The sequence below is a fragment of the Rhamphochromis sp. 'chilingali' genome, assembly GCF_963969265.1.
Source record: "Rhamphochromis sp. 'chilingali' genome assembly, chromosome: 14".
NCBI classification, from domain to species: domain Eukaryota; kingdom Metazoa; phylum Chordata; class Actinopteri; order Cichliformes; family Cichlidae; genus Rhamphochromis; species Rhamphochromis sp. 'chilingali'.
The window spans coordinates 29,515,162-29,529,308 of record NC_137941.1 but is presented as its reverse complement, the minus strand read 5'-3'; the positions used below and the strand labels follow the sequence as shown (position 1 = coordinate 29,529,308).

At 42.3% G+C, this 14,147-nt stretch overlaps 2 protein-coding genes across 5 annotated transcripts in view; one reads left to right on the top strand and one right to left on the bottom strand.

Moving 5' to 3' along the window:
* Positions 1-3,745, top strand: part of LOC308410028 (GDP-Man:Man(3)GlcNAc(2)-PP-Dol alpha-1,2-mannosyltransferase-like) — a 115,369-nt gene extending 111,624 nt beyond the window's left edge. For both annotated transcript variants that reach the window (XM_080903100.1, XM_080903099.1), the window contains 5 exons: positions 235-456; positions 763-965; positions 1,321-1,489; positions 2,669-3,288; positions 3,449-3,745. In XM_080903100.1, the coding sequence (XP_080759226.1) occupies positions 235-456; positions 763-965; positions 1,321-1,489; positions 2,669-3,288; positions 3,449-3,732 (1,498 nt within the window). In that variant the 3' untranslated portion in view covers positions 3,733-3,745. The remainder of the gene's footprint in view (positions 1-234; positions 457-762; positions 966-1,320; positions 1,490-2,668; positions 3,289-3,448) is intronic.
* A 2,041-nt stretch (positions 3,746-5,786) lies between these two features.
* LOC308410026 (serine/threonine-protein kinase Nek5) overlaps positions 5,787-14,147 on the bottom strand; it is a 22,632-nt gene continuing 14,271 nt past the window's right edge. For 2 of the 3 annotated variants that reach the window (XM_080903094.1, XM_080903095.1), the window contains 13 exons: positions 13,793-13,905; positions 13,395-13,453; positions 12,375-12,539; positions 11,590-11,668; positions 11,219-11,332; positions 10,981-11,061; positions 10,728-10,829; positions 9,661-9,741; positions 9,371-9,469; positions 8,948-9,122; positions 8,737-8,847; positions 8,495-8,633; positions 5,787-6,095 (listed from right to left, as the gene is read on the bottom strand). In XM_080903094.1, coding sequence (XP_080759220.1) covers positions 5,801-6,095; positions 8,495-8,633; positions 8,737-8,847; positions 8,948-9,122; positions 9,371-9,469; positions 9,661-9,741; positions 10,728-10,829; positions 10,981-11,061; positions 11,219-11,332; positions 11,590-11,668; positions 12,375-12,539; positions 13,395-13,453; positions 13,793-13,905 — 1,613 coding nt within the window. In that variant the 3' untranslated portion in view covers positions 5,787-5,800. Of the gene's footprint in view, positions 6,096-8,494; positions 8,664-8,736; positions 8,848-8,947; positions 9,123-9,370; positions 9,470-9,660; positions 9,742-10,727; positions 10,830-10,980; positions 11,062-11,218; positions 11,333-11,589; positions 11,669-12,374; positions 12,540-13,394; positions 13,454-13,792; positions 13,906-14,147 lie in introns of those variants that run through there. The other variant, XM_080903096.1, reaches the window with a different exon arrangement.

Here is a 14,147-nt window from a genome sequence, read left to right as displayed (position 1 = left end):
AGAGCTGGTGCTAAACCCCCCAAACAAACAGGAAAAGTATTGTTGAGACACGCGACAAGCTAACTTTTGCTTAACTAGCAGCTAGCTGACTTATCATTAGCCTAATCAACAGTAATAACAGATTTACTGTCGCCTGTCCGGTTGTAACGATAGTAACAGATTAATAATTATCTTGAGTAGAGCTTGTTTTTAGTGTCACACATTGCCAGTCCTCTTTTTTCCGTCCCTCCGCAGGCTGCTGTGGTCGCTGCTGGTGCCATGCCTCTACCTGAGCCTGATCCTGACCCTCGTCCTCCTTCTGCTCCTTTTGGGGGTCCGCATGTGGCTGCAGGGGCGCCGCAAGGCCCGTCGGGCTCAGGATGATGGCCCGGCGGTGGCTTTCTTCCACCCCTACTGTAACGCGGGAGGAGGCGGGGAGCGGGTCCTCTGGTGCTCCCTGAGGGCCCTCATGCACCGGTAAAATATTTAAAAATAATTTTAAGGGAAAGTATGTTTCATGTTTGTTGTTGTTTGTAGGTTGGCGAGGAAGTCACTTCTCTTCCAGCTCTGTCCTTGATTTCACAGCTATGTTTGGTTGAAACTACCTCTACTATTGTCTCCAAGACCCACAGACCATCTAGTGAGACCATTAGATCAGCTTCTTTGCTCTCTAGCAAATAGTATAGTACAAGTGACTGCTTTTAAAAACATAAGCTGACCCTCAGACCACAGAGATAAACCCTAAGTTTAAACACTAATGTAGAGTTTCTGCCTTTATCCCAGATATCCCAGCGTCTCCTTTGTGGTTTATACGGGTGACCAGGGAGTGACGGGTGAGCAGATTCTGGAGGGAGCCCGGCAGCGATTCCACATCACGCTGCCTCGATCAGTCACCTTTGTCTTCCTGCGTCACCGTGTACTCGTGGAGGCCAGCTCTTACCCTCACTTCACCCTGCTGGGTCAGAGCGCAGGCTCAATGTTCCTGGGTAAGATCTGGGCTAAAATGGAGAGACTAAATAAATTCAAGTACTTATTTATATTACAGTAAGATTTTTTTTCTTTGATTTAATATATGGGAACAAGATGATGTATATTTCTAACATTTTCTTTGTAGTCTCCACCCTATTTTGCTAACGTTTCTGCAAACATGAAACACATGATGTGTATGTGATTCCTTCATATAGATGTGATCCAGTGCTGTGGATCATATGTCTTTAATTTTACTGAATTTATTCTTTTCTGTGGGATCAACAGGTTTGTAAGTTGAAGTGACGCAGTGTGTGTGTGTGTGTGTGTGTGTGTGTGTGTGTGTGTGTGTGTGTGTGTGTGTGTGTTTTTTAGGGTGGGAGGCACTGACGGCCTTCGTTCCTGACCTGTATGTGGACTCGATGGGCTACGCCTTCACCTTGCCGATCTTCCGCTACCTGGGAGGCTGTAAAGTGGCAAGCTACGTTCACTATCCCACTGTCAGCACCGACATGCTGTCTGTGGTCAGAGAAAGGAACCCAGGGTAAAACTGCATTTAGACACAGCTCCATTTAATCCAGAGCTTCCCAAAGTATTAGCGCCCACACAAAGGCAAAGCAGGAGATGAAGCATAGCTGAATGTGTTTCCAAACCACCTTCATTCTAAGCCAAAGACTAGAAAATATGGTGAAGCATGTCTGCCCTTTGGCTTCACCTGCACAAGTGCCGAGGTAGGTCTCCCTGCAGAATTGGTTTTCCCTTCGTCGGGAGCAGCGCTGCGCTCTTCAAATCACGGACAAACAGTATCCCACATTCTTGATTTTTAGTTCACAAACACTTGTTGTAATGACTAACTACTCCTGACATTTTGGAGATGTTAGCTCTGTATACAGTAAAGTTACAGTGGGATACAAATAACATCAGGCTGATCCTGCCACGATTTCTTTCCCCGGTTCAAACAGTATCCCACAGCTGTTGATGTTTTTAAACCCATTTTGCACAGAGAGGCATTTTTTGAGAAGTGTATTGATAGCAATGTTGAATATTATTACACAGGAACTAAAAACAACTACACGTAAAATAATCACACCGTGACGCCTCTGCCTTTCTAAATGGAGGGACAGTAACTGCGTGTGTGTATGTAAGCGTGTAAAACCTGCAGATAGTCAGATTAACATTTTGTCTCTATCTGCCATTCTGCAATTCATCTCATGTAAGCAATAACGTGGCGCACAGTGTGACGTGAAAAAAGGCACATACCTTTGACGTTGCGTGAGGAACTCAGTATTCCTTGTCCACACTAAACGCAAAAAGGGAGTTTTGAAAAAAATCGCAGTTTTCAGTGATTCGAAACGCTGTTTACGTGTGGACGGAACAGCTGCGTTTTCACAAATACCCGTGTAGGTGTGGACGTAGCATAAAAGAGTTAGTAGTTTATTTCATTGCTACCTGTAATTTGAGTGGTACTCATGGACAGAAAGAGTAATTGAAAAAAAATCATCCAGCCTTTCTGTAAAATGAAAACAGAGAATTGCTACGTACACGATGTGTTCAGTGTGGAGTGTGTTACTAGATTTGCCCTAAGCTATTCAGTTGTGCTGTATGAAAGCGTCCCAGGCATTTGAGGCTAATCCAATCCTGACCTGTAAATGTTCTGTTGTGTGATTACTCTTGCCCAAAAAAAACAAAAACCTTACCTTTCATCTTCGTCTTTATATTTCAGATTCAACAATGCTGATTTCATCTCAAGAAACCCAATCCTGAGTGCATTGAAGGTGGTGTACTACTGCTGCTTTGCTCTGCTGTACGGCCTGGCCGGCTCCTGCAGTGACGTCATTATGGTGAACTCCACCTGGACGCTGGGACACATCCTCGCTCTGTGGCGCTCTCCGAGCCTCACCAGCATCGTCTACCCTCCCTGTGACATCAGGGCCTTCCTAGATGTCCCGCTGGAGGACGAGGACGAGATGGAGGGCTGGGAGGAGCTTGGAAGAGAAGAAGAGGACGGCGGCAGAGGGGACAGGAAGCGCCACTCCATTGTGTCGGTGGGTCAGTTCAGGCCAGAGAAGGATCACCAGCTCCAGATCAGAGCATTTCGCAAACTGCTAGACAGGAAAGGGGACGGCCCAGGGGGGAGAGAGTCTCTACGGCTGGTGCTGATTGGCGGATGCAGGAACCAGGAGGATGAGGAGAGGGTGTTGATGCTGCGGGGACTCTGTCAGGAGCTGGGCATCGCCGACTATGTCGAATTCAAACTTAATATCCCCTTTGAGGAGCTGAAGAGAGAGCTGGTGGACGCCACCATTGGTCTGCACACAATGTGGAATGAACACTTCGGCATCGGTGAGGACAGCATGTGTTACTAAAACCGTAAAAAGTATTTCTTTTTCAATAGTACTTACTACACAGTTTTCCACAGAAATGACCCAATGAAAAACTTAACAGTACGACTTTTGTATCAGATCAGCCGGTCTGAACATTAATCCTCAATCTTTGTCTCCAGGTGTGGTGGAGTGTATGGCCGCAGGCACCATCATTCTTGCCCACAAGTCTGGAGGTCCAAAGCTGGACATCGTGGTGCCGTACGAAGGCAGGCAGACGGGCTTCCTGGCTGACAGTGAGGACAGCTATGCAGCTGCCATGGAAACCATCCTGTCGTTGTCACCAACCGCTCGACTGGAAATGCGCCGTAACGCCAGGGACTCTGTGGAACGATTTTCCGACCAGGAGTTTGAGTCTTGTTTCCTGGCTGCCATGGAGCCTCTGATGGGTACTCTAGAGCGATGAGTTAAAACAGATGAGGTGCCGAGTCCACCAGGGACCAGAACGTTGTTGGTCTTTTAAATAGTGCTACACACATATATAGGATTGAACAGTGAGGGTCATGTGTATGTTTAAAATGGCTTAAGCTTGAAGGTTTAAGTGTGATGGGGTGGATCATTTTCAGCATAATAATCTCACAAAGCAAGTCAACATCATCAAGACACATTCGGGGTGGACACCCAGAGAAATAATTGGGATGAATAAACAAAACCAACAAAGAGTGTAGGGCTGTGCGTGTGTCAAACTTGTGTGAAAGTCTTCAGTGACAGCAGAGCTGGAAGCACGATGATGGGAAAAAAAATCGGGTGAAAAATCACATTCTGTTCACCTCCAAACTGAGTCATGTGTTCATATGACTTTACATAAAAAATTACAAGACACCTTGAGGTTCAGGAAATATCCTCTTTAATCTCATAATTATAGCTATTATTTATGTTCTCTGTCATATTTGCTCCAGGAACAATTTAGGCAATCCGGAGATCACCTGGGTTTTGTTAGGATGTGCAACAATGGACACTCATAAAAGCTAAAAAAAAGACAACAATAAGGTGAGGTCATCGGAAGGTAAAGCTAGGTAACAATGAAAAAGAACATTAACGGAGTTCTCACATAAAGACGAGAGAGGTGTTAACATTCCCGGATGAACGTTTAATTCCCGTGATTTATTTTCATCCTCATATCTTTACAGTTTCAGATTGGATGTTATCCACATAACTGCTTCGCCCCATATGTGCTAACAACCTTTTGTGATTAGTAAACTAAAAATACAGATCGAATCTGGTAGATAAAACTCACAAGACACATGCAAATCCAACAGCTCTAAAGAGCTTTCACTGTTGGTGGAGCTAAGGCTTCTGTGTTCGTGCTAAGCTAAGCCACACTTGCTGCATCTCTGTGCTGAAGAGAAAACTGATTGTGAGAAAGACCACAGGAACACGTTTCTCAAAATGTATTTCGTTAAATAATTTAATATTGCGGGGAGAGTGACATTCCAAGCTCCAACACTTTTAAGCGTGTAGAAGTGATTTATGTCCAGTTAATACTGATATAGTTTGATTTTATTTTTTGCAGTGGCGTGATGTTAGCAACATGCTTGTAAATGTACGTGAAGGGAAGGGTGGAAATGTTGTCTGATGAAGAATTTCTTGTAATGCTTTCTGTGTGCACAAGAAGCACTTAAACCCACAGGTTTGTGGTTTTAAACCATGGCCAAAGCACTCTTAATTTAAATGTTTTTTCAGCTGTTGTATTCCTGTTTGTGATGAGGTCCAGGCATGGAAATATTATTATATGTAAAAGGCTGACTAACCTTTATTTTTAAAGATGAATTAGAACTATTTAAGTCTGTCCATGTAAAAAGGCTGTTTGGAGTTTGTTTCACTTGCAAACTGCAATTAAATTAAATAATGCTGCAATAAACGAAACACTTCAGATTTGTTGTGTGCTGCCAGCCTGTTGTAAAAAAAACACACATGAAATAAACGAGACGAGATATCGTGCGCAAAAGTAAAACATTACCAAACATGATTAAAAACTCATCTGTTAAATGTCATATATGAGACCTGTACTATGAAGCCAGTTTAGCTGCTTAGCTGAGTCCTGCGGTCCATCACCATCAACCAATAACATGTCAGTGAAATAATGTCATATTATAGTATCATGGAGTGTCCGATAATTCCCATTTGTATTAATTTAGTAGTGCTTTTCCCCTCTTACAAGCCAAAGTGCCTTAAATTTCACAAAAACTCTTGTGCTTTTAATAGTGTATGTTTCCTCACACACACATTCACGTAACTGCACATTATTCAGGCTTAACATCTTATTCCACTGGGCTATTTACTGGAATAGGTTAAAGATAACTGAGAAAGTGTGACTTGTTGTTACGCCAGATAAACAACCTAAATTAACAACAATCCTTCACAGAGTCATGTATTCACATCATGAAAACAATCACTTTTTATTATCAGATTCCAGTTACTCTTACATTTTTGTCCAACTCTCACAAAATCAAAATGTTAAAGTTTGCAGGCGGTTAAGGAGTCTGAGGCTGCTCGTTTGAAGCTGTGGTATGTTGTCTGTGGGACTCAGGCTCAGCAGGAAATACCTTGAACGATCCCGCTTCTTCACTTGAATTCTGGACCTCTGCTTGGATTTGTTGAGGATCTCCAGAGCTCACTGCACCTTCATCCATCTCCTCCTCCATCCTATCAGCTAGTGGTTCGCGTTCCTGCTCCTTTTCGTCTGAGCTCGTGTCCTCCATGACAAACAGGTTCCTCATGGAGTCTGCCACTGCTTCTCTCAGCTCATCCTCTGACTCCTCAAAGTTCCTAATGAGAAAGAGTGGAAAAAATTAACACTTAATGACATGTAAGAGTTTAAAAACAAACACACATTGACCAAAATGTTTGATGTAATTAAGTAAGATTTGTGATGTTGCAGAATTGTACACTGCTGAGTAAAGACGGGTAGAGGCTTTTCGACTCGCTGCACATTGCGGCTCAACCTCTGTGTAGAAATGTGACTAAAAATATGAAGCAGGGCTCTAGACTAACTTTTTGACATGGGCGCACCGGTACGCCTAACTTTAAAAATTTAGGCGTACCGGCACAAAAGTTAGGCGCACTCAAATTTTTCAACCGCATCGCTTAACACCGCAGTTTTACATGTGCACTTTCTTTGGGGGGGGGGAGTCCATACAGACAATATTAATTTCTAAATTATTAACTAACAAACTTGTGCTTAAAGTGCTTTGTCAATATTGTAGAAAATGTTAAAAACTTAATCATCATCTTGGCCTCCTCTGACGACCTGTTTGCTGCTGTCTGCTGCTGAAAGGCCGTGGGGAGAGGGGACACTTGGGCAGTGCATTTACTGCAGCATATAATGTGTTTTCTGGATACACTGTGCTTTTTCAGCATTCAAATATTGATGGCACCGTGTCAGAGCACTGGCTATGAATTTCAGACAGATCAGGCCTTAACTTAACAAAAAAGTTATCAATAGTTCTTTTCATCTTTTCTTATTACCCACAGCTACAGTACATCCACTTCTCTCAGGCCTAGGCTGCTCACTAGGGCTGAGTATCATCACTGATTTCTATAATCCATTCAATTCCGGTTCTCAAAGTCCTGATTTGATTCAATTTAGCCTCAGACAGTCAGAAATATTATAATTCTGATCATTTATCAGTACTGATACACATGAGACTTCATCAGAATTGTGAAAATCACAGCAGATGCCTTTGTGTGAAAGTAACTGAGAATAAAACACAGGAAAACATGAAGGAGATTTTCCTGGTCTGGCTTTTTATAGCAGATAACCTTAAAAATATTCTGCAATTTTGCATAATTTTAAGAAATTTAAATTTCTTCAGTATTGAACAGCAGAAATTAGGCTTTCTTGTCCGAGGTCATTTAAGTGAAAAAAGAAAAAGCGCTGTAAACAACGCTAGACTGGTGGGTAATAAGCGAATGAATAATGCAGAAAACAGATTTGAGACGGGAAACTGTTCCTGAAGTACAGAGAGAGAGAGAGCTGTGCAGGAAGTGTGATTTTTATCATGGTGGAAGCAAAACAGCAAAAGTCAGAGGGAATTCATGACGACATTGATCAAATGTGAAGCGCAGTTTGCTGCTTCTTTTGCTGCAGGCTCGGTGAATTTTGGTTGGAGAGAGGCAAAACCTGCAGCTCAGAATCAGCGCAAAAAGACGTAAACACAGCGCGGACCCGAAGAATCGCTAAGCTCCGACAGCGTGTCCGTGTTCAGGCCGTCGGGTGAGAAAGCCGAGAAAGACGAAGCTGATTCTGATGTGTTGGGTCCGCTCCGTGTTTAGGTCTTTGTGTGGAATCCGTTAATGAATTGATATCGCTTTATTCAAGCTACTCACCTCTCTCTTCCACCTGCACTTTCAACTGGACCACGGCCAATCAGAGAGGTCCCGCCCCTGACTATCTCTGATTGGTTTAGTCCACAATAGGGGCATAATGTGTGTCTGTTGTTGACCACACGGAGAGTTACAGAGATTTTTTTTTTGTTACCGGAACAGTTGGTCGCACCTGTGCGACCAAATATTTATTTTTAGTCGCACCACTGAAAAATTTGGTCGCATTTGCGACCAAATTGGTCGCACTCTAGAGCCCTGTGAAGCATTGCAAAAATCATTGCTCAATGTAAAAAGTAACTTTGTTGTCTATAATACATTCATATCTTATATATCTGGTATTGTTCTATTCCCCCCCTCTGAAATTCAGAGACATGTAAAGCTCCGCGCTGTTACATGACGAGCAACACTGACGAGCAATTTTTGGTGCATTTTTTCACTAAATTGTTCTGGAATTTATGACTAACGTGTCCAAAGTTATAGTTGACAATCTGATTCTCTTTCATTTAATCCTCTAATTCAGGGGTCCCCAATCCCAGTCCACGAGGGCCGGTGTCCCTGCAGGTTTTAGATCTCACCCTGGGTCAACACACCTGAATCACATGATTAGTTCATTACCAAGCAACTGGTCCATCAGCTGTGATGGATCAAGGACACATCTAAAACCTGCAGGGACACCGGCCCTCGTGGACTGGGATTGGGGACCCCTGCTCTAATTTCTGTACAATACTGTAATAAACTGATATCTGATAACTGTAACTCCATCTGGTTCAGCTCACTGTGGCAGCATGGAGTAAAAATACGCAGTATATTTAGAATGTGAACAGAAGGAAGTGTTGACTTACGTGTCATCATCATCTGACCTCGGCTCCAGACGCTCTTCATCCATCTCCACATCAGACTCCTCCTCTCCTTCACCATCCCTTTCCTCCACTTTGTCCGGGTTAATTTCCTCCTCTGTTCCGTCCTGCTGTGTCTCTAAATCTTTTTCACATTATAGACATTCCAGGACCACTGAGAACAGCACATTTCACCCTTTACACTGCTGGTTTCAACACCCATCAGATGTGAGTGTGTGATGTCTCACCTGTGGCCACTGAATCTAGAGTTGATGATGTGAGCTCAGCCTGAGCCAGAGCTCTCAGCAGGGTGTTAGGGGGCTCGTCAATCCACTGCCTACGACCTGCCACTTCCTCACCTTGTCCAATAGATCGACATTATTCAGAGAAGCAAAAACCGACTAATTGTAATAAACATTTTGAGCATCACCACCCAGCTGTTCTGTGGGTATGCTGCACCTTGTCCAGCCTCGACCGCCGTGTTGTAGACTGAGTTGATGTCCATGTTGCCGAGCGCGTTCAGCAAAGTCTGAGGAGTCCTGTTGCTCCACCCCCTCCTCCCCTGTAGCCAATCCTTGAGCTTCAGCTGTGCTCCTTCCTGGAAGGACAGAGTTCGATTCAGTGGATCCACTTCCTGCATGGAAAAGGAACGTAAGAGTGAGAAGAAGATTGGCAGTTAGAAAGATACTAAAGACTATATTTATTATATTTATATTTATTTAATTAATTATTTCACCTTTTCTTTTATTTGGCTTTGATTGATATCTTGTGTAATTTTATTATATAGTTCCTATGTACAGCACTTTGTGTCAGCTGTGGTTGTTTTAAAGTGCTTTATAAATAAAGGTGATGATGATGATGATGATATCTTCTGTCTCTCACCTGGTCATCCTGTTTTCTTCCTTCCTCTTCTTTCTCCTCCTCCTCCTCGTCTTCCCTTAGCTTTTCATTATCTAATCGGATCTCAAACATGATTCCCCTCTGTAGACGTCACAAACCCCCAAAAAGAGCAAAAGATACAGTAGTCTTCAGTGCTTCAGATGTGTCAACAACTTAAATGCCACTGTTGAATCTGGAAAGGTCTTCAATATTCAAATAGTTTGAATGCAGGTATACAAGTAGAATTACTGGACTAAACCTCTGCAGAATTGTTTTTGTTGGTATAAACTCACTTTGTCTTTGTGTTTTCTCTCCAAAGCTCTCATCTGGTCTCTGTTCTCCTCTCTGATCTGCCTCAGAGCTGCTTCAACATCCTGCAGAAACCAGACACAGAGAAAACTACAGTTATGAATTCTTCTGTAGAATGAATATTGTATCCCTAAATATGTGTGCAAACACTACAGTGATTGCTTTAAAAATAAAGCAGAATATACTGTCAGAGTATGGTTATAGGGTTGTAATAGTTCGTGAAGATAATACAGGTATATGCCATGCAGCCACAGGGTGTGATTTGCAAGGAGAATGGACCTTTAATCGATCTACAGTACAAACAACACTTTGTGCACTGGCAACGCTTTGATAGTTGAAATGATATTGCAAAGACGTGAACAATCTGGATTCTGTTCTGTTCCAACTTGTTGTTTCAGAGTCAAAACTATTACATTATTAATATAAAAAATTAAATAAAAAGATTTAGAGTGTCACATTTTACAGGACATTCAATACAAATATTTACAGTGGGTGTCCAACGCATGCCTGGTCATCTACATCAGCATTCCCTAAAAAGGTGAGATCTATAGTCTCGTATTTCATTCCATTGTATTCATTCAGTTATGCACGGTGTCTGTTGTCTCACATCCTGCAGTTACAAAGCCTTGATGTGAAGAAAGGCTACAGTTTGTTAGTTTGGCAGCTGATGGCGACGCTGCTGCGATGGGCTGTTAGAGAGGAACGGTCAGTGGAAAGACCAACCCTAACTTGACCATCATACACTGCATTCACAAGTTAGAGCCTGCAGTCCATGATGGTGCAGAACATGTTACAGAGATATTTTCACATATTTATGAAGTGTTTGTTGCTGGTCTGAATAAATGTAAAGCCTTGCCCCTTTTCCTCTCTGGAGGTTTGCATATATGAGTAAAAGAGGGGCACTGCACTGCAAATATCACGCTACAGGAAAGCAGAAAATTAACTGGCCTCTGAAAGAAATTAAATTAGCTTTAGAAAATTGCTTTATATTACTAAAATATCATCAATATGAAGAAAGTATTTGTGATTCCTATCCAGTAATCTATTTCACCAGTGCAGGTGCTGCTTCCTGGGGCTCTTTGTTGTCGACAGATGGTTCTATGTCCTTGGATTGCTCCAACACAAAGGTCTCGAGTTTGTGTTGTGGCCTGGCCTGAAACATGACAGGATGAAAATATGTTAATGCTCTTCATTATTGACTGAGAGTTGCTATTATGTGTATTTTCTGCAGAAGGTTGATTCAACCTTTGAAGTGACCCAAAGTGTAAAAGGGTAAGTTCAAGAGTTCAGGAGTTTGTACGTACCTCTGCTTCAGCTCTCATCCTCATCTGTTTCATCTCCAGGTGATATTGCTGTCTAATGAGATCGAGCTGACGCAGGTACTCCTGCAACCACACACACACTCTAAAAGCTACTAGAAAACATTCCTAGGAGAGTTTTTCTGCATTTCTTTATTTCTGTAAACACATTTTTGTCCTTCATTTAGATACTAAACATAACTGCTCACTTTAATGGCTGCTGTGTCTTGTGAGTGTGTCCCACCTGCTGACCCCCTTGTCTCTTGTCCAAAGGCATATGTTGGTGTTCAGGTTTGCCCACCTCCTGCTCTTGACCACCAGGCTTGCTGTTGCGCTCAGCTGTACATGGACGCAGACCCTGAACAACAGAAAAGCGAAGGCTAAAGGTAAAAGTGGCTAATCGTTGTGAAAACTGTGCCACTTTCATTTCTTACAGTATAGACTTACAGGTAATAAACTCTACTGTGCATTAGTACAGTTTAATAGTGAACAGTTTTGATGTACTTGTGTTCCACTACACTAACCACAACACTACAGCTCCGCTTATAGTTAATACACTAATAGAAGAGTAGATATTCCAGCAACAGTGTGTGGAGGCACAGAGCTTAGTCCTACCAGCTGTTTCTCTGCTCTCAGCTTGTAGTCGTTGGCCTCCTGTCTTCTCTGCAGGTATTCATTTCGAGCGGCAGCCACACTGACAGAAGAAGATTAACTGTTACTTTAGTTCAATTCAATTGTATTTATATAGCGTAAAATCACTGAACAGGTGCTTAAAGGTATTTTATATTGAAGGTAAAGACCCTACATGGGTTACAGAGAAAACACCAACAACTAGATCACTGTCTTTGAGTAAGCCTTTGGCGACAGTGGGAAGGAAAACTCCCTTTTAACAGGAAGAACTAGGCTCAGGGCATCTATCATGACCTGTTGGGGTGAGAACAGGAAGACAGGGCAGGACCGTTCTTCTCCCTTGCAAAAAACTCTTATCTACTTGAAAGCTGAACAGCTGCTGACTGTTTTTATGAGTCGCTGCTATTTACATAAAGTGTGCTGCTAGGTCCTAGTATGAGTGCAGTTCCAAATTTATGGTCGTCTGGATGAAGGCTGGTCTAGTTTTGGAGACTTTTCCCTGATGCTAGGGAATCAGAGCTAACCAAGAAGATATTTTACCGTTTTATCCCATTTAAGTACTTAAAAAGAACCTTTAATGGCTGTATGTACAGCTGAAACAAATCATCCATTAATGAAGAGGAACTCAATTGACAGCTATGCTACTGTAATGATAGCTGGATGTACTTTCTATCCTATTGTTTTTATTGGTTGATTTAATTTAAAGTTTTTACAGAAACTGTTTCCTGAATAATTGTTAGCTACAGGTGTACTGGTCTTTGGTCACTCACAGCTGATATGGTTCCACAGAACAAGGAGCAGCTTGGTCTTCACATTGCTCCTTTGGTCTTTCCACAGGAGGAAGAGGAAGAACATCCTCTTTGTTCCTCCTCTGAAAGGCATCCAACTGGGCGTGGTAATGCTGGTAATGGCTGACAGGCTGCTGACCATTAAACCTGTAATTAATATTACATATTATACATGCATGATAAACCATCATCATTAAGTGAAGCTAATGGTTGATTAACCAAACCTGAGATCTGTATCTGTATGAATGATAAGAAACATACAATAGAGGTATAAGAAAGTACATCCTTTCAATTCTAAGGTTTTACATATCAGGACATAACTTGATGAGCTCTGGAGACTTGATGATGATGATTTAAATCAAGCACATTTGATTAGCAGCACATGGCTGCTACTTACCCACTTAATTCCCTCTGCATCAGCTAAGGGTCTACTTTGTCATACACTGCTTCTGCATTTTGGCTTAATTTTTGTTAAATATATAATGACATGGTGTAATTTGTCTATGTTCAAATCCAGTCTGGGGACTTTCTGTGCAGAGGTTACATGCTTTCCCGTGTCTGTGTGGGTTTTCCCTGGGAACTCCGGCTTCTTCCCACAGTCTAAAAACATTCTTGGGTTTAGGCTAATTAGTGATGCTAAACTGGCCATACATGTGAATGTGAAAGTGAATGGTTGTCTGTCTCTCTGTATTAGCCCTGTGACAGACTGATGACCTGTCCAGGATGTACCCCAGCTCTCACTGTATGAAGCTGGGATGGGCTCCCCAGTACCCCAACCTAAACTTGAACTGGATAAGCAGAAAAAGGATAGATGGATGTAATATGTCATGTTCATATGAGGCTGCGGCTAGCTATTATAAGCTCTAATTTTTTTTTACAGATCATCTTGAAATAAGATGCACTTAAAGCTGGTCAGGTTACACAGCTGTAAACAGAAGTGTCAATATCAGGCGGGAATAGGACCAAAGGAGTTACTATGCGTTCACATCATTCTGAGCAAACCTTTGGATCCCTGGAAACTCTCTATTGGCTGCTAGTTGTGCTTCTCTACGTTGAGGAGGCTGCAATTACAAACAAATGCAGTATTAATACAACAGAAATACAAGAAAAACTAAAGAACTGTATTATACCGACTGAGCTGTGCTTCCATTGCTTTACTGCAGCTTTGTTAAAAGAACAAAGAATTCCAGTAAAGCAAAAATCATGCTTGGGTGATACGAGCTCTACTCCAAATCTGAAAAAGCACCTACTAGCTAAGTACAGCAGTTCCACACCACTGGAGGTACAGTAGTTAAAAATAAGCTAGCAAGTCAAGCAAGTCATTAACCGCTGAAACTTACAAAGTTACTTTTTTATGGTGGTAATCAGTGAAACTGTGGATATTGTTTCCATGTTATTACTTTATGGTGGGTGGGTGTGTAGGCTTTGAGAGGGACTTTCCAATCTGGTTTAGCAGGCACTCGCTTGTTGGCATTCCCCGGCCTCTCGGCTACTCTAGCCTTCTGAATCTTACCTGGAAAACATGAGAATCTTGAGTTAGAATAACAAGGAGTGGGCTGTTTTTTGCTGTCTGTGAGCACAGAGTCACACGCTGTGATTGTTGTTGATGGTCGCTGTCTCACAGATAAAGTTCACTTTTCTTGGTTTCTGTGTTTTTAATGTGTCACTTTCACACATGACATAAATGTAGGTTTATACGTGTATACAGTGGGGGGGGGGGGGGTTAACTGCTTTGACAGTGCATGCAGTTTTTCA